General features: G+C 41.4%; 1 protein-coding gene and 1 non-coding gene across 2 annotated transcripts; one reads left to right on the top strand and one right to left on the bottom strand.

Moving 5' to 3' along the window:
- Positions 1 to 14421: 14421 nt before the first annotated feature.
- Positions 14422 to 14528, bottom strand: LOC118487906. The gene has a single exon (XR_004882839.1). It is a non-coding gene; the product is annotated as a small nucleolar RNA R71 (small nucleolar RNA).
- Positions 14529 to 15224: 696 nt separating this feature from the next.
- On the top strand, positions 15225 to 16535 carry LOC110907039. The gene has a single exon (XM_022152071.1). It carries the CDS (start codon positions 15225 to 15227, stop codon positions 16533 to 16535), a length of 1311 nt encoding a protein of 436 aa, XP_022007763.1.
- Positions 16536 to 20977: the final 4442 nt, after the last annotated feature.

Raw genomic sequence — 20977 nt, 5'->3', positions numbered from 1 at the left:
TTTTTTTATCTTCTGTAGCAGATTCAAGTTACCATGGCTGATCCTAGTGGGGAGAATAGTCATTCGAAAGAAGACGAATACGATAACGCCCAGGTTCATTTGACGGGCGCAGAATTGAAAGCTCTCGTCGACAATGCTGTTAAGGCAGCCCTGGATCGACAATACGAGGAGTATACTGAATCCCGGAGCAGAACCATATCTAAACCACACTCAAAGCCGAAAACCCACTCAAAATCCCACAGCAAACCACCGTCCAAGCCTAAAAAGGACGATGATAATCACTCATCCAATGAAAACAGTGTCCGTCCAGAAAAGGTGTATACTGATGCATCTCGCGCCAGGGGCTGCACCTACAAGTATTTCGTATCATGCAAACCCCGAGACTTCACTGGGGAGAAAGGCACGGTCGATTGTATGACGTGGCTAGACGAGATGGACACCGTGGTGGACATCAGTGGCTGCGCAGAGAAACATGTGGTAAAGTTTGTTTCACAATCATTCAAGGGTGAGGCCCTGGCTTGGTGGAGGTCTTTGGTTCAGGCCTCGGGAAAGGCTGTTCTATACAGCATGACATGGGAGGAATTCATTTCTCTCATCAAGGAGAATTACTGCCCTCAACATGAGGTTGAAAAGATCGAGACCGACTTTCTATCGTTGGTTATGACGGACCTTGACTGTCAAGCTTACCTCACGAGCTTCAACACGATGTCTCGGTTGGTTCCGTATCTGGTAACCCTGGAGCCAAAGAGAATAGCTCGTTTTATCGGTGGTTTAGCCCCCGAGATAAAGGCAACCGTAAAGGCCTCTCGGCCAGCGACCTTTAGATCTGTAGCTGACATTTCTTTGTCCCTCACTCTGGATGCGGTCCGACAAAGATCGCTGAGGAACAAAGAAGCTGAGAAGAGAAAGCGTGAAGATGATACTTCAAGGAGGTCGGGCAAGAAGCACCGTGGAAACGGTGATAACAAGAGAGGGTCGGAGTCAAGGAAGGATGGGCAACAGTCTGGTGAGAAGCCCAAGTGCAAGAATTGCAAGAGACATCACTTTGGAAAGTGTAGACTTGAATCAAACTCGCAGACTCAGTCGAAGTCGTATGCTTGCGGGTTATGCAAGTCCAAGGACCACAAGACCGTGGATTGCAAAAAGATAAATGATGCAACCTGCTACGGCTGCAACGAGAAAGGGCACATTAAAAGCAACTGCCCTAAATATGCCAAGAAGCCTGAAGAAGCCAAGAAGACCAATGCAAGAGTCTTCAGGATGGAGGCGAAAGAAGCAGTGCTAGATGATAACGTGATCACAGGTACTTTTCTCGTAAATGATATCTTTGCAAGAGTACTTTTTGATTCGGGCGCTGATAAGTCTTTCGTAGATCATAAATTTTGCAAATTGCTGAATATGCCTGTCAAAACCTTAAATGTGAATTATGAGGTAGAGCTAGCAGATGGCACCATAGAAACCGTCTCCACTGTATTAGATGGATGTGTGATATCCATTAATAACCACTCTTTTCATCTATCTCTACTTCCCTTTAAATTGGCCGGTTTTGACATAGTATTGGGTATGGACTGGTCAGGCCCAAATCGTCTGCAACAGAAAGCAAGTAGTGATAAAGACTCCGTCTGGTGAATCGCTTCCCATTCGGGGAGATACCCAGTACGGATTGCCTGAGCAAGTGACTATGCTCAAGGCTTCAAAATGTCTAAAGAAGGGTTGTGTCATTTACATGGCACAGGTGATTTTTGATGAACCTAAACCGAAGATAGAAGACATCCCCGTCATTTCGGAATATCCAGAAGTTTTCCCTGAAGATCTACCTGGTCTGCCACCAGATAGGCAAGTGGAATTCCGGATTGATATCATCCCTGGAGCAGCACCTATTGCTAGAGCACCTTATAGGCTAGCACCAACCGGAATGAAGGAGTTGAGGACCCAGCTGGATGAACTGCTAGCTAAAGGTTTCATCAAACCTAGTTCGTCTCCCTGGGGAGCACCTGTCCTGTTTGTTAAGAAAAAGGACGGATCGATGCGTCTGTGCATCGATTATCGCGAGCTTAATAGGGTCACGATAAAGAATAGATATCCCTTGCCAAGGATCGACGATTTGTTCGATCAGTTACAAGCGGCAAGTTATTTCTCGAAGATTGACTTGAGGTCAGGCTACCATCAACTGAAAGTCAGAGATGAAGACGTACATAAAACCGCATTTAGGACTCGTTACGGTCACTACGAGTTCCTAGTGATGCCTTTTGGGCTCACTAATGCATCGGCTGCGTTCATGGATCTCATGAATCGCGTCTGCAAGCCGTACTTAGACAAATTCGTCATCTTCTTCATCGACGATATTCTTATCTACTCGAAGAACCGAGCTGACCATGAGAAACACCTTCGTTGTATTCTCAAACTCCTGCATCATGAGAAACTCTATGCCAAATTCTCTAAGTGCGAATTATGGCTTCAAGAAGTCCAATTTCTAGGACATGTTGTCAGCGAGCGTGGTATCCAGGTGGGTCCCGCTAAAGTAGAAGCCGTAATGAATTGGCAAGAGCCAAAGACACCTACAGAGATTCGTAGTTTCCTGGGGTTAGCAGGATATTACAGGCGTTTCATTGAAAATTTTTCAAGGATTGCTGCGCCCTTAACTTCTTTGACCAAGAAGAAAGTAAAGTTCGTTTGGGGCCCTAAACAGCAAGAGTCCTTTGATATTTTGAAGCAAAAGCTGAGCTACGCTCCTGTGCTGACATTACCTGAAGGTACCGAAGAGTTCGTAGTTTACTGCGACGCATCACACACTGGCATGGGATGTGTGCTCATGCGGAAAGGCAAGGTTATTGCCTATGCTTCGAGACAGTTAAAGGTGCATGAGAAGAATTACACCACCCATGACTTGGAGCTGGGTGCCGTTGTGTTCGCACTAAAACTGTGGAGGCATTACCTGTACGGTATCAAGTTTGTGATCTATTCTGATCATAAGAGCCTTCAACATCTGTTTAATCAGAAAGAGCTAAACATGAGACAACGCCGTTGGATGGAGACCCTAAATGACTATGATTGTGAAATCAGATATCATCCCGGCAAGGCGAATGTAGTCACTGATGCCTTAAGTAGAAAGGAAAGGGTTAAACCCATCCGAATCAATGCCAAGAGCATTGAAGTCAAGAATAATTTGATTGAAAGGTTGTTAGCTGCACAGAGAGAAGCTGTGTTGGAAGCTAACTATCCTAAAGAGAAGCTGGGAGTAACTGAGGAGCAGTTAACTCTTAGCAAGGACGGAATTTTACGATTAAATGGACGAATATGGGTTCCAATTTATGGAGGACTACGAGATGTTATCCTCCAGGAAGCCCATAGTTCCAAATATTCTGTTCACCCGGGAGCTGATAAGATGTATCAGGATCTAAAGGCAAATTATTGGTGGATAGGCTTGAAAAAGTCTGTAGCCGCTTATGTAGCCAAATGCTTGACTTGTGCGCAAGTCAAAGCTGAGCATCAAAAGCCATCAGGCTTGCTACAACAGCCTGAACTTCCCGAATGGAAGTGGGAATGTGTAACTATGGATTTTATTACCAAGTTACCCAAGACAAGGAAAGGAAATGACACAATATGGCTTATAGTCGACAGACTGACTAAGTCAGCTCATTTCTTACCCATCAAGGAGACTTATAGCTCCGACATGTTAGCCCAGTTATACGTTGATAAGATTGTAGCCTTACATGGCATACCTGTGTCTATTATCTCCAACAGAGATACTAGATACACGTCTCATTTCTGGAAAAGCTTCCAGCAATCTTTGGGCACACGTTTGAATTTTAGTACGGCTTACCATCCTCAGACAGACGGTCGGAGTGAGCGTACTATTCAAACGTTGGAAGACATGCTACGTGCATGTGCTATTGATTTGGGTGGGAGTTGGGATAAGAACCTACCATTAATCGAATTCTCCTATAACAATAGCTACCATACCAGCATTAAGGCTGCGCCCTTCGAGGCATTACACGGTAGAAAGTGTAGATCGCCTGTTTGTTGGGCGGAAGTTGGAGATGTCCAATTATCAGGACCAGAGATAGTCTTCGAGACGACAGACAAGATTGTCCAGATTCGAGACCGTCTCAAAGCTGCCCGAGATAGGCAGAAGAGTTACGCAGATCCAAAGCGTAAAGATTTTCACTTCGAAGTAGGTGAAAAAGTGTTACTTAAAGTATCACCCTGGAAAGGGGTGATGCGTTTCGGTAAGAAAGGCAAACTAAGCCCGAGATACATAGGACCTTTCGAGGTTATCGAACGTGTCGGGTCAGTTGCCTATAAGTTAAATTTGCAAGAAGAGCTCAATGGAATTCACAATGTGTTCCACATCTGCAATCTAAAGAAGTGCTTCGCTGATGAATCACTGATAATACCACATACAGATGTGCATATAGATGAGAGCTTGAAATTTGTGGAAAAACCTTTGTCGATAGAAGATCGACAGGTAAAGAAGCTTCGAAGGAAGCATGTACCTATTGTTAAGGTCAAGTGGGATGCCCGTGGAGGTCCCGAATTCACGTGGGAGGTTGAATCCACGATGAAAGAAAAATACCCTTATTTGTTTCGGTAAATCTCGGGTCGAGATTTATTTTAAGGGGGTGAGAATGTAACACCTCGGAATTTTGTGTCCAATAAATAAATGAAACGTGTCGCATACGAGAAAAGTATTGTAAACCCGGATGTAATTAAAATGTACGGTAGGATTTTTGAACATGTCGACATGTTAATTTCTACCTCTGAACGACTTCTTCATTATAAATCCCAAGACCCTAAGCATAATTAATAAGCATCTAATATGTCTTAATCCGGTAATTACTATTAACCAAGGATGTCCAATTTGCTAATTTGGATCCTAAGAAAATAATGCAATACAAATAATTGTTCATAAAACCCATCCTGGTGCAAACCCATGATACATTGTGATAACTGATCAAGCATGGGTTAAAGGCATGGTATTGATAATTCATGGCCAGAAATCATGCATTGACAGTGGTCTGTTCAATGCATGAAAGGTTAATTTTTTTTGCCTCTGTTAAGCGCTTACGGACCGTAAGGGTCCTGCCTTACGGACCGTAAGGGGGTGAAGGGGTAAAAATGTTTCCGCCATAGGCTTACGGACCTCAAGGGCCATGCCATACGGTCCGTCAGCGACAGAAAGTTGGCTGTTGGCTGTTGTAAACGGTAAATCATTAATGTAAAGATTTTCCAAAGATATGGGCGACCCCTAATCATCTCCTAGCACTAAGGGACAGTTGTTGATCATCAAGGAGCCCTTGTAGGCCTTGTTGTGATGATCTTAATGATCTTCATTGCCCATAAAAGGCCACATTGTGGCAACAAGTTCCTCACACCTTCATCTGCATTTGAGGACCACTTCTGGAGCTCAACTTCCTCTCAAGTGTTCCCTAATCAAGCTTAGGACTTCAGTAAGTGTTCTAATCCTTTCTAAATTGAGTTTAGCTTAGTTATTTAGCTAAAAATCAAACCGTCGTAATTACGGTTTGACTTCGAGATTAGTCATCAATTGCTCAGTCATATCTCGAATTAAAAGTAGTTATAAGTTGGTATTTATGTGGGTAATAAACCCTTAAGAGGGTTCCCCCTGATCACCATTCTAACTAGGTCAAAAGTCGGGTCAAACGTGTAATTAAAAAGTCAACAGAAAGTTTAAAATGCGATTTATGCAAGATTAACAATGTAGAACACTTATAACCTATTTTATCATTAATATAACTTGGTAATTAGTGTAAGGACATGTCTAAACATGTTCAGCTCGACAATTTACTATAAGGACCCGGTTCGGAACCGAAAGTCACATAGTTTGACTTTCACTTGGACTTTCAGTTCTGACCCGTTATGGTATGTTTCAAAAATACCGTAGAGCCTTATTTGGACCAGATTACATGCTAGTATAACCCTCTGTGATTATACACCTCGGATCATTAGTTATCCAATTAATATGCATGATTCCGTTAATTACCCATATGTTGACCATTATGCCCTTATTGCCTTAAAACGTGGTTTTTGGAAAAGTAAAAGAGTAGAAACTTTAATTACTGATATATAAACGTGTATGCAAAGTTTGACATCAATTTGAATTGTAGATTAAGAGTTATGCTCATTATCGCAAAATAAATGCTTTATGTTAATAAAATGGCGTAATTAGCGTATAGCCTAGTTAAGCCTACTTTTTGGTATCAAACTTAATACTCACTGATGTAATATATTATTTTGGGATTTTTAAATATTTTTAATTAATTTTAGACTGAGCATAACTAGTAGTCGTAGGCTTAATCCGGTAATTGTCGGTTTTGCCCTTACGGACCATAATATGAGTTTTACATATCTAAACAACTTCAAACCTTTTGCTACTAAACACATATGATAAATAGATATTTTAAGCCTTCTGGGAATATAAAAATATCATATTTAAGTATCGAACCCGGAAATGGCCTTTAATCGCCTTATTAAGCGTTTTTAACGCAAAGTATGTAACAAAATTATATTGGAGATACCCGGGTTGATACCTACTGATATAAGAAGCAAATTATAATACTTTAACAGTAAGCAAAGGTTGATAAACTCAGACTCCAGTTTTGAGCTTTCTCGGCTTATGTGAAATTACCAAAATACCCCTACGAGGCCTAGTTTGTGTTTAAACATGTTTCGGGCATAATGAAAGGCATCTTACTGATGTCACAACATATTTGAGGCATAATTAACTTAGGGGACCTGTCTATAGCTCTCATGAATACCTGTCACGCTTATTACGCGTACGGTTCGGGTTATGTAACAAGTTTACATAAATTAGCCGAGACGGGTCAAACCTTAACGGTTTTATCTCAAAATCCAGAATGTGAATGATAAACCCATATTGAACAAGTCTTCAAACTTGTCGGGTCTAAATCACATTCTATCCGGTCTTCGCTTAATCGTGCGTACGAACCGTATCTTTGAAACTAGCCGGTCTAAGCTTAAGCTTAATTAAAGACCCGTTAGGATTCTAATAGGTTATTATAAAACCTTCGTTCCAGATTAGGAGGACCAGTAAAAGCTACTTGCAATATGCTTATTGTGATATATACTTTGCTCAGGTAAATACTTTTAACTTATTTTCCGTTATACGGGCTTGGGTTACGGTATATAGTATACCGCTTGATCGAGCATCAAATTCTCCACCGATTGAGTGGGTAATTGAATAAATTTGATCGGCTCGTTTAAACAGTCTTGTTACTTAAAAGCCTTTGGGGGGTTAATGACCATGTCCCGGATATCCCTGGCATCATTTTACAAAATGGCCACGACCTAAGCGCGGAGTGTAGGCGTACACTCGTCAGTGCACAAATAGATCGTTGTGGTGTGTCTATTGATCTTTAACCCGGACTTGATCCGGGCTACTGAACGCATAAGGAACATGTAATTCGTTCACAAGATTATATATTTAAATAATTCTACCAAGTTATAAAAGAGTTTGTGCCTTGTGCATTCAAATCAATTTTTAATAAACATTTTTCAAAAGTGTCGGTTGAATGTATTTACTAGTGTAAACTGACGTATTTTCCCAAAAAGATTAAATGCAGGTACTAAACGTAATTGGCTGGCTATATCTCCTTCGCATCTTAAAAGAGTCTCGCAAGCTTAAGAATGCCTTCGTCTGTTGAACAATACTTTTGTTATTATTGTTGATCCCCTCTGGATTTTATTTCAACAATGGTGATACTTTGATATTACAGTTAATGTTGAAATATATTTATCTTTATGCTTCCGCTGTGCATTCATGTATTGTGTGGTTTGACTATATTGTTGCCAACTACGTCACGATAATCCCCAACCGGGCCCACCGGTGAGACACGTGGAAATCGGGGTGTGACATTTGAAATGAGCATGATGGGGGAATTAACCTTTTTCTTAGCGTTACAAGTCAAACAAAGAATTGATGGAATATTTTTGAGTCAATCAAAGTATGTTAAAACTATTCTACAAAAATATTCACTTGAAAACTGCTCTGTTTCAAAAACTCCCATGGCAACAGGGAACAAATTAGATCCTGATAAAGATGGAATAAGTGTAGATATTAAAACCTATAGGGGGATGATAGGGTCATTGCTATATTTAACTGCAAGTAGACCAGACATCATATTTGCTACATGCTTTCTGTCCAGATATCAATGTGATCCTAAAGAATCCCACTTAAAAGTTGTAAAAAGGGTTTTCAAATATCTAAAAGGCACTTCAGAACTTGGTCTCTGGTATCCAAAGGATACAAACCTTGAATTAATTGCATACACAGATGCAGATTATGCAGGGTGTAAGATTGATAGAAAAAGCACATCTGGTGCTTGTCAAATATTGGGGGAAAAATTGGTATGTTGGGCAAGCAAGAAGCAAAACTATGTTGCCACATCAACAGCAGAGTCAGAATATGTTGCAGCAGCAAGCTATTGTTCAAAAGTGCTGTGGATGAAAACTCAACTGAAGGATTATGGAGTAAATTTGACAAAAATACCAATTTTGTGCGATTCAAATAGTGCAATTGCAATAACAGAAAATCCAGTTCATCACTCAAGAACCAAACACATAGATGTCAGATATCACTTCATAAAAGATCATGTGGAGAAAGGTAACATTGAAATATATTTTGTTCCATCTGAAAACCAAAATGCTGATATATTTACAAAACCTCTTGATGAAAAGAGACATAACTTTTTGATCAGCAAACTTGGCATGGTTAACTTAAGAGATGAAAATGTTTCAGAAATAAAAGCAACACAAAATGAAAACCAAATTGATGATCACCAAGATACTGAGAATAAAAGGACAATCAAACAAAATTTTGATGGAAAAATTCATCTATCTGATGAAAAATCAGAAGGTTTAAAAATCATCAATAAAATGTGATGATTTATCAGAAATTCTGATAATATATCAGAAAATCTGATGAAATTTTTATCAGAAATTCTGAAATTCATCAGGAACTTTTGTTTAAATGTACACCATGATCAGTAATCATCAAAAGTCCATATCTTCATACATATTCCATTTGTATAAATTTATAGTTTTCTTTAAATTCAATTTTTGTTATTCTTATTTTTTATTATTTAAAAAAAAGGGGGAAACATTGATGACATGCATGAAGATAAAATTAAATCCAAAGAACTCAATCGTCACAAATGTCTTTTCTCAAAAGAAAAATCATTTTTTTGAGCATGCAACGTCATTCGGTCATAAGGAGTTTAACAGAAACACGTAAGCACCAATATCATTAGGAGCTATGAAAGTGGCCGCCCACCTATTGAATGCTTACTCACACAAAGGGCTTAGTAGACTGTCATATTCACTGCAATAGATATCGTCTTAAATGAAGAGAAAAAAAAAATTTTGTTGTTAATATGGAACTATCATTTTCATCTATAAATATTAACAATCTGAAAAAGACATTCTTCACAACAAAATCTTCTCATCAAAAGCCTACCATCAGAAAACCTCTTATTTCAAATGAGTCACCCAAAATCAATGGAATCCAACCAATTCCCTCTCAACCTTTGCGAAAATCATAATCTCAGACTAAGATCCAACTTAGAAGGACCTGCATGGGAGGACTGCAGGTTTGTATACAATATGATCATGCGAAGTCCCTTGGGCTTTGCTATGTCAACACATGTCACTATATATCCAGAACTTCTTCAAGAGTTCTGGTGGAATGCTCAAGTCGTTATGAGTGGCACTTCCATGTGGATAAATAGTGAGGTTATGGGGGTAAAGATCACCCTAAGAGGAAACACTCAGAGATGTCCTCAGATTGGGTGATTATCGAAAGATCAGCATACTGGAAAAGGCAGAGGCGCAACGAACCTTGATTGAAATGGGTTACAATTCAAACAATGTGTCAAGGCAAATTTGCAAATCTGGGTTCATACCACCTTTCCAGTATCTGGTAACACAACTAAGTGTTTGCTTTTCTAAAAAGACTGGACACTTTAATGAGCTCTCTTACAGGATGATGGAAGTGGCACATGCTATTGTACAGGAAAAACCTTACAACTATGCTAAGTTTCTCATGAGAGACTTAGAAGGAAATGTGCATGACCGTAATCCTTTTCTGATTTACCCTCGTTTTGTAACCAAGGTAATCACAAGTCAGCTGGACTTTGGAGGTGTGAGAAGTTGTTATACAAGAGCTGAACTGGCACTTCAAGAAAACTTAAGAGTTGCTTCCCTGGTTCCATCAACCAATCATACAGGAAGAATAACCAGTCTCTGCTTATATGTGAAGTGCATGTATAACGTGTTGGATGAGGAGGATGAGTAGTTAGGTTTATCTGTTCTTGTTTTTGCTTGTTTTAATTTTTTTTTTTTTTTTGTGTGTTCTAACCATCTTTTGTTTAGTAATATATTAAGTTTTTCTTAAATACATGTTAGTTATATATGTCAATAGGTCCAGGGGGAACTAAGAAATCTTGTCTGATGGAAACAAGGAAAATCTTGTAAGAATCAAATAAAATCTGATAGGATATAGTAAAACATCAGAATCTGATAAAATTTAACAGAAACTTCATTAAATCATCAGAATTTGATTCAAAATCACCAGATAAACTGAAAAATTGATGCAAAACATCAAACTTTTTACAAACAGGAAGGTTCGATTGCTTAAAAAAAATTTTGACATAAATTTGATCAGATACAAAGAAACTTACAAAAACATCTAGATTATTTTTAGATAAGTTTCTTTCAAATTTTTTTTCTGAGACTGGAACAAGCTATATGAGAAAGACTTCCTGACACACCAGAACAAAGGTGTGGAGTTCACAAGATCAAGGTAAGAAAATTTCACAAACTCCACTCATTCCCTCTCATCTTAAAAAAAATAAATAAATAAATAAACTGATTCAGACTTCTATAAATGAATCAAATGTTTTCTGATGATATATGAGAAATTCAACTCTCCAAGAAATATTTAGAGATTTTTCAATATATATCATTAAAAGGACAACATGGGAAAGCACTTAATCGAAGAAAAGGTTTTTTATTGGACCATGTCTGAAATCAAAAGGGGTCCCACATGAAAGAAAAAGGTGCAAGTTGGATACTAGTGTTTATCCTTTTAAAAATCGTTGGAATCTCTAATTATCTTTAAATGAGATATATATTAAATTAGAGATAAACCAAAGGTTTTTTCAAAAACGGTTGCTTCTTTAAGAGATTAAAACATCATTAAGGTGTCATAAAATACCTTGAATACAAACAACCCACGAAAAACACTCAAAAATCTCTGTCTCAACTCACTATAAATATCCCCTCCAAAACAGAGACGTCCATCTTCAATCTTCATTCTCAAACCCTAAAAACCCTTCTCAAAGCAAAAACCCAAATCCTAAATGGCTGCCACCAACATCAGTCCACCTCTAGCTGAACACTATGTTCCCTTAATCACTAAAGCTGAATATCTTCCTTTGAAGAACAATAATGAAGCAATGAATACTAACATCGAACAATATGATGTGAAGTGTCAAATTCTCATTGAATTTCTGATCAGAAGCCCAATAGCTCATGCTCTTACAAAGACCAGAGAGGTACCAGAAAGACTGCTACAACAAGTTGGAAAAACTCTCGAACCTCATAGTACAAGTATGGAGTTAACAACACATGTATGGGAAGATATCTTCATCACAATCTCACCGGAGAAAATAAGGGAATGTTTGGAACTACCCTTAAATCAAGACTATGAAGAAGCACCACAAAGAGAAGACATGTTTGAACAACTTGATGCTGTAATGGGATTGATGTGGTGTAAAATACACATATTTGTCCCGTGTAAAATGTATAATTATTGTATAGCTTTATTTGTTTTTATTTAGTTTTTAGTGTATATGATATTATTTTTTGTTTTGGCAGGTGTTGGTGTAAATGGAGCGGAAAAGAGTAATAAATAAATAACTTGCCAGTTGAGTGGAGTAGACCGCCAGTGACTAAAGAAAAATTGCCGCTATTTTCCGTGATTGGGGCTAAGACCACTTGTCTCTATAATTATAAAATTAAATCAAGACACTTGGGCATTAATTTGGAGCAATTGAGTGAGCCATGAAAGTCCCTAATGTTCATATAGTTTACTTACGTGAATGTGATAATTGTGGGATTGTGGTACAAGTAAATGGAATATTATGATATGTATTATTCCATACATCAATTAGTGGGCTGGTGAAATAAAAAGAAAGAAAGCAATGAAGTGGCCTCGGCCCACTAACCTTTAGCCGTTCGCTAGTTGGAGCCCAAGTTACGGAAGTTTTGTTTCAACTCTAAAAAAATTGCATACAGGGGGAGCCCTAATTGATGGGGTCTTTTGGCGGCAGCAAGGTCAAACAACAAGAAAAGAAAAAATATATATTTGGAGTTGACCCTATTATTCTTTTTGGGGAACAATATTGGCGGCAGGCAACAGTGACGACAACAAGCATATTGAGTGGCGGCTGGGATCGAACAAGAAGAAAAAAAGAACAAGCAGCTTATCAAGCACGTCACGAAAGTCTACTGCAATTCGAAAAGATTTGGAAGCTAGCAAGCAGGCACGTCTCAAAAGTCAAAAGAATTAATAAGCAGGCTCACAGGCACGTGAATTAATTTAAGCAGACAGGCTAGTAGCTTAATTTTTATTTTTTTTTTTACGATGAACCGTGATTTTGGTTGTGTTTTTGTTTCGTTCTTGATCATGAGTAGCTAAACTTCATAACTACCTAGGTTTTGATGAACTAGAGGATTGTGATGCGTTTGTGACATGTTTTCGGTTATTTGATGTGATTTAAATAACTTTTCTTTGATATTGGTCTTGATATTGCATGTTGGTATGTTTTGGTTATTTTATTAGTCAATAAATTCAGCGGTTTAGGCACGAAGAAATTCCCCCTAGACTTAGAATTTAATTTAATTCGGTTATCTTAGGATTTTCGGGTTAGGTATTGTGTTGAGAAATTGACCAAGTTGACTAATAATTAAAATCACGATATTAAAACTTGCATCCTCATCTTGTGACTCGAAAGACGATTAGGGTGAGCTAGGTTATTAGCTAATTATTGGTGGGTAGATTGGGTGACCAATAGCTCGGGCTCGTTTATTGCATCGTAATTAGGGTTTCCTAGTATTCCAATTATCAAAGTTGGGTTTGCTTTGCGATTGTGGGATTCTCTCTCAACATTATTGTCTCTGAGGTCAAAAGGATTCTATTTTCGTAGGATTTGGTATCGATAGCTCGAGCCTGTTCCTTCTAGCACTTCACATTTAGTCTTGCTTTCTTGTTTGGGACATCTCTAGCGGGGGGTCAATCGAGGGAAGTAGATATTTAACCGTTATCATTGTCACGTTAGCATTGCATGATTCTAGGGATTCGACACCTAGGTAGCCTTTATCTCATATATATTTGATCATAATTTGCGCACATGTTTGCTTCGTTTGCTTGTTTTGTTTCCTACGTTTTCTTGCTTATTTTAGTTGTTAATTAATTATTTAAAATCACTCAAAACAAATCTAAAAATTTGACTATTTATTCGATAGAGGTTCAGTATCTAGAGTTTGCATATAGTGTCCACGGATTGATATCCGGTCTTGCAATCTACACTACACTGTGACCGGTGCACTTGCCGATTGTGTGTGGTTTAGGTTGTGATTCCATTTTTAAAACTTGTTCGAATTTAATATACACATTTTCACACATCAAGTTTTTGGCGCCGTTGCCGGGGACACTGGCACTTTAGAGAACGACCCGAGTCGTCTATTTAGTTGTTTATTTGCTTTCATAGATTTCCATTGCTTTTAGGTGCCTTTTGCTTGCAATTTGTGCCTTTAGGGTTAGATTTGCTTTGGTACTTAGATTAGATTTCTTCTCATTGTATGCACCACACTCGTTCACAGGGGCCACCTTCGTTTGCTGCTTCGTCTGAGCCCGAGCGAGATTTACACGAGCGCCTTCGCATTTTCCGAGCTAGTCAGGTACACACTTCATCTTCTGCTTCTACTATGGGTGACAACGAAGCCCCAGCTAGGAGAGTCGTCGCAGACTACGCCAGGCCGAACGCGGCCAATGCTCGTTCCAGCATTACCCGACCCGCTATCGGGGTTAATCGCTGGCAGATTCCACCCCAGATCATCACGATGGTTACGAACACCATCCAATTCCATGGACTACCTTCTGAGGACCCGAATGTCCATCTCTCGCGCTTTTCAGCTATCTGCGATACGTTCCAGGAGCAAGGTGTCACCGAGGATGCCTGCAAGCTGCGCCTATTTCCATTCTCGCTCGCTAACCGCGCCCATGCTTGGTTGGAATCCCTTCCTGCGGGATCCATTACTACTTGGGCCGGTATGAAAGAAAAATTCTTAGGTAAGTATTTCCCTCCTTCCAAAACCGCTCGTCTGAGGAGCATGATCCAAGAGTTTCGTCAAAAGGAAGGAGATTCATTCTACGAGACATGGGAGCGTTTCAAGGAGTTATTACTCAAGTGTCCTCATCACGGATATGAGGATTGGGCTTTAGTTGAGAGGTTCTATCATGGAGTGACGCCCACTACGAGGAATATGCTGAACACTACTGCCGGTGGCAATCTTCTGACCGCCAAGACACCTGATGAGTGCATGGATATGTTCGAGGATATAGCGATGAGTAGCTACGAGTTTCCTGAGTCTAGAGATTCATCCACTACACATAGAGGAGTGCACAAGGTCGATGAGGTCACCAGGATGCAAGCACAGATTGATGCTTTGAAGCAGCAGGTGGGTGATATGAAGGTACAGAAGGAGCAGCTATGCGAGATATGCACTAGTAGGCATGACACGACCGCGTGTCCTATTGCCCCTACTGAGACACTAGAGCAGGTAGAGTTTGTGGGTAATCGAAATCAAGGAAATTTCGGGGAGCGTTACAATTCGAATTGGAGGAACCACCCGAATTTTAGTTGGAAGAACAACAACCCACCGGGGTTTCAGCAGCGTCAGAACTTGTTTCAGGACACAGGAGCAGGATCGAGTTCGGGTACGAATAAAAGCCCCACGTTGGAGGAGATGCTGAGGCAGAACCAGGAGACAATGAAGAAGCATCAAGAGACCCTGGTTCAGCAGACACAGTACTGACTCAGTTCATGACCAGAGAGGAGGCACGACATCAGGAGAACCAGTCGCGATTCTTGGAGCATGAGACTTTCATGAAGAATCAGAGCATGGCTTTCCAGAATCTTGAGAGGACTGTAGGTGCGATGTCAGAGAAGTTGAGTCAGAGACCCCCTGGTGGTCTCCCTAGTAGCACTGAGGGTAATCCAAATGCCACTGCAAAGGCTGTTACTACGAGGAGTGGTCGAGGAGCTGTAGAGGTCGAGCCGGTAGTCGATGAGGACCCGGAGGTCGACGAGGTGATTGAGATGGAGACCCCAGCTGGCAAAGTGCACCCTAGGCTGCGCCCAGCAAGTACAGCACAGTCCAGCGGGTCGCCAGTAGAGAAGAAGGATGCAGAGAAGGAGCCGATGAGGGTGTATAAGCCGACACCCCCTTACCCTGGTAGGTTAGTGAAGGGTAAGGACGCGGAGCAGTATGGTCGTTTCATGGAGATGCTGAAGAAGTTACATGTGAACATCCCGCTCGTCGAGGCTTTGGCGAAGATGCCGAAGTATGAGAAGTTTTTGAAGGATCTTCTTACGAATAAGAAGAAATTAGAGGATCTTTCGACTGTCACCCTGAGTGAGGAGTGTTCTGCTATCGTGCAGAACAAGCTGCCAAAGAAAATGACTGATCCTGGTAGCTTTACCATATCATGTCTGATTGGGAATCTTACTGTCAGCAATGCGCTTGCTGACCTAGGTGCTAGCATAAATCTCATGCCCTATTCCATTTTCGCTAAGCTTGACCTAGGAGAGCCTTCCCCTACGCGCATGAGTATTCAGCTCGCCGATCGATCGGTGAAGTTTCCTAGGGGCATCGTGGAGAACATGTTGGTGAAGGTCGACAAATTCGTGTTTCCAGTTGACTTCGTCATCCTTGACATGGACGAGGACTCTGAGGTCCCACTGATATTAGGTCGTCCATTCCTTGCCACGGCACGAGCACTCATTGATGTGTACGACGGCAAGTTGACTCTTCGAGTAGATGAGGATGAGGTCACATTCGACATTCAGCGTTCTATGAGGCATACCCAGCAGCATGATGACACTCTATACTTTATCGATACTCTTATGTCGCATGTGGGTAGCCTTCTCAGCGAGATTTGTGGGAGAGATGCGTCTGATACGCATGATGCTAGTATGGATGATCAGGGGAGTGAGGTCACTGAGTTAGATGTTGAGCAGGACCCTCTGTTGCAGGCTACCGAGCCTTCCCCTAGATTCGAGGTGTTTGAGGTTATCGAGGAGGAGGAGATTCCGAAGGAGAGACCGTCTGTTGAGGCACCCCCGCCTCTGGAGTTGAAGGAGTTGTCGTCTCATCTGGAGTACGCATTCTTGGGCGAGGGATCGCAGTTACCCGTCATCATTTCTGCTTGATTGACGGAGGAGGAGAGGAAGAAGCTGATGAGTGTTTTGAGAGAGCACAAGCAGGCTATTGCGTGGAAGCTGATGGACATCAAGGGTATTAACCCTTCGTTTTGCACGCACAAGATTTTGATGGAAGAGGAGTTCAAGCCGGTGGTTCAGCCTCAGAGAAGGCTAAATCCTAATATGCAGGAGGTTGTGAAGAAAGAGGTGATTAAGTTGCTGGATGCAGGACTGATTTACCCGATTTCGGACTCTGCATGGGTGAGTCCTGTCCAGGTGGTCCCCAAGAAGGGGGGTATGACAGTGGTCGTCAACGATAGGAATGAGTTGATACCCACCAGGACCGTCACCGGCTGGCGAGTTTGCATAGATTATCGCAGACTCAATGACGCCACGCGCAAGGATCACTTTCCTTTGCCATTCATTGATCAGATGCTGGAGCGACTGTCAGGACAGCAGTTCTATTGCTTTCTTGATGGATTCTCAGGTTATTTCCAGATCCCTATTGCACCAGAGGATCAGGAAAAGACCACATTTACATGCCCTTTTGGCACCTTCGCGTATCGGCGCATGCCATTTGGGTTGTGTAACGCTCCAGCCACATTTCAGCGCTGTATGGTGGCGATCTTTCACGAGTTGATCGAGGACTCCATGGAGGTGTTCATGGATGACTTTTCTGTGTTTGGGAGTTCCTTCGATCATTGTCTGCGTAATCTCGAGCATGTGCTTACTCGATGTGAGGAGACGAACCTGATGCTTAACTGGGAGAAGTGTCATTTTATGGTTCGAGAGGGAATTGTGCTAGGGCACAAGATTTCACAGGCGGGGCTTGAGGTAGATCAAGCCAAGGTTGATGTTATTTCCAAGCTCCCGCCGCCTACTTCTGTGAAATCGATTCGGAGTTTCTTGGGTCATGCGGGATTCTACCGCCGTTTCATCCGCGACTTTTTGAAGATTGCTTACCCGATGACCCAGCTGCTAGAGAAGGATAGGCCATTCCTGTTCGACGGTGAGTGTTTGAGGGCCTTCGAGTTGATTAGGGAGAGGTTAGTGAGTGCTCCCATTCTGATTGCTCCCGATTGGAGCCTCCCATTTGAGATCATGTGCGATGCCAGCGACTTTGCTGTTGGGGCCGTTCTAGGGCAGCGTAGGGAGAAACACTTTCATCCCATTTACTACGCTAGCAAGACCCTAAACGACGCCCAAGAAAATTACACCACGATGGAGAAGGAGTTGCTGGCAGTCGTATTCGCGTGCGACAAATTCCGTTCCTATCTTGTGCTGTCAAAGACTATTATTTTCACGGATCATGCGGCTCTTCAGTACTTGTTTGCGAAGAAGGATGCGAAGCCTAGGCTTATTCGATGGATTTTGCTGCTTCAGGAGTTTGATCTAGAGATTAGGGACAAAAAGGGGGCTGAGAACGTTGCTGCTGATCATCTGTCGAGATTAGAGAGCCCCGAGATAGAGAAGACTCGGGAGGACAGGATTGGGGATGATTTTCCCCATGAGGCGTTGATGTTTTTGAAAGCCCACGAGGAAGGCTTTCCCTGGTTCGCCGATCTGGCGAATTACTTGTCTACAGGTGACCTTGTGGAGGGCATGACGTATCAGCAAAAGAAGAAATTCTTTGCGGATGTCAAGCACTACATTTGGGAGGATCCGTACTTGTTTAGGATCGGTGCGGACCAGGTTATTAGGAGATGCGTGTTTGGGTCCGAGTCGCGCAGCATTATGCGACATTGTCAGGAGGGACCGACTGGTGGCCTTTATGGTGCTGCTTATACCGCCAAACGTGTGTTTGATGCGGGTTTTTATTGGCCGGCCATCTTTAGGGACGCACATGAGTTTGTGCGAAGTTGTGATGCCTGTCAGAGGACAGGAAATATCTCATCCCGTAATGAGATGCCCCAAAACCCCATTCAGGTGGTTGAGGTCTTTGATATTTGGGGTATCGATTTTATGGGTCCGTTCCCCATGTCGAGGGGGAACCGATACATCCTAGTCGCAGTGGATTATGTCTCTAAGTGGGTGGAGGCAGAGGCCTTACCTACGAATGACGCGAGGGTTGTTGTGAGATTCTTACGGAGATTGTTTGCTAGGTTCGGGACACCGAAGTCCTTGATTTCAGATCAAGGCACCCACTTCTGCAATTCACAAATGGAGAAGGTCTTGAAACGCTATGGGGTCACCCATCGGCTTTCGACGGCCTATCATCCACAAACAAGTGGGCAGGTGGAAAATTCGAATAGGGGGATTAAGAGAATCTTGGAGAAAACTGTCGGAAACAGTCGTATTGATTGGTCCGAGAAGTTGGATGACGCTCTGTGGGCTTTCCGTACTGCTTATCGGACACCTATTGGGACCACACCCTTTAGGTTAGTTTATGGGAAAGCGTGTCATCTACCGGTGGAGCTAGAGCATCGTGCATACTGGGCACTGAAGGCAGTCAATCTTGACTTGCCAGCTGCGGGTAAGAACCGGTTTCTTCAGATGCACGAGTTAGAGGAGTTGCGCGATGAGGCGTATGAGAAGTCGTGGGCATATAAAGAGCGTACTAAGGCGTTGCACGACAAACACTTGAAGTAGGTGAAAGAGTTCAAGTGTGGGGAGAAAGTCTTGCTATACAACTCCCGGTTGAAGTTGTTCCCGGGAAAGTTGAGATCGCGTTGGCATGGACCGTATGTGGTTAGGCAGGTGTTTCTGTACGGAACAATAGAGGTTGAGAATGAAGACGGTCAGAGGTTCAAGGTCAATGGGCATCGATTGAAGCATTTTGTCGAGGGACCGACAGAGGATCGAGAGGAGGAGGTGATTGACCTCCCCGTTATGAGCACGTGAGAGTTGGTTTGCGTACTCGGATGTTCGTCCGAGTTGTAGAGTTTGTATGATTTTTAGTAGTATTTATTTTATTTTTTTATCTTTTGTGTACATGAGTCTAAATTAGTTGGTTTGAGTCAGTTTTTGTCGTTTTTTTTAGAGTTAGTACTGCTTTGGTTTTGCTTGTTTTTGTTGATGCATGTTTGAATATGTACCACCCGTACTCAATCTCCATTCGGGTGAGTTTGGAGCTGCTTTTTCAAATATCAGGCATTTACCGAGCTTGTTAGTTAGAGTCAAAGCCGATCGCGAAGGAAATGCTATACGATCGTGTACGGGTTTGGATTGATGACACGCGCAGCTGGCACTGATTTTTATCCTAACCAGCTAAGTCCTTTCCAATTCGTTATCTTTTTATTTTGTATATTATTTTAGGTTTTATTTTCTTATTTATTTTTAGTTATCTTTCATCCTACATTGGGGACAATGTAAATTTTAAGTGTGGGGATGGGAGACTACGTCTTTTTAGGTAGTTTTGAGTCAAAAAAAAATCAAAAAAAAATAAAAAAAAATTAATTAAAAAAAAGAGAGTTGGTTTTGTGAGTCCCGGTCCTTTAGCGCATAGAAAACGAAAAACCTTTTCAAAACGTCGGTCAAAAGCGGTTTAACTGTCGAATTTGCGAGTTGGAGAGCACATGTTTCTTTAAGTTGCGGGATAGTAGGTTGATTGATTCTGTTTTTGGGAAGTAAAAGGTTTTGGGATGCCTAGGATAGTGGATTGAGCCGGAGAGTTGATTGATTGTGCATTGTCGATATCGGTAGCCCTTACTTACCACATGATAGTGAGATTTGAGCCTTTACATGTTTCATATCTATATGTTCATTATTTTCGTTTCATGTATGTTTACCGACTTTGTTACGTTACTTTAGAACTTGTGCGTTTTGATACAGTTTGAGACCTTCGGTTAGGATTTGGCATGGATATGATAGAGGCATTAGGATCACCTTTTGTTTAGCCTTGTGTTTTGACCTGTTTCACCATTACCCTTAGTTACACCACTTTGAGCCTAGCCATTCGTTTGTTACCCATCTGTGATTTGATAGCCGGATCGTATTACGTGATTGTTATTTGTGTTTGAAAAAAGAAAAAAAATGAAAATGAAAAAAAAAACAAAAAAAAAGGAATAAAGTTGTGGGTCGAAATGACCAATATGTTAGTATTTTATTTCGTGCTTATCCGGTTTATTGTGTGATCATTTGTGTTTAGCCACATGTTTCCCAAAAAAAAAAAAAAAACCTACCTTTAGCCCTTACCTACCCGTTTAAGTCCTCTTGATCAGTGCCAAGTTTTAACAAATAGGTGGAAATCTGATTGACGTACAAGCTTATGATAGTGTTGCTTCATAGTTTGGTTTTGAGAGTTCACTTGAATTATCATACATATTAGCCGAGTGTTGAGTGAAATTGTGAGGGGTGTTGACATTGCATGATTGGTTGCTTGAAGGTGAGAAAAGCTTGATTAGGTAGGCCCGTTTTTTAGAAATATTTTGAATGATCAACCTTTTGAACGTTGTAAGTCTTGCGAAACCGCTGTGCTTGATGATTTCGTAGTTCGCGTTATGACTTGTTCG

This window comes from Helianthus annuus, chromosome 15, assembly GCF_002127325.2.
Source record: "Helianthus annuus cultivar XRQ/B chromosome 15, HanXRQr2.0-SUNRISE, whole genome shotgun sequence".
Taxonomy (NCBI): domain Eukaryota; kingdom Viridiplantae; phylum Streptophyta; class Magnoliopsida; order Asterales; family Asteraceae; genus Helianthus; species Helianthus annuus.
Note: the sequence above shows the minus strand (reverse complement) of the source record. Positions and strands in the feature narration are given on the sequence as shown.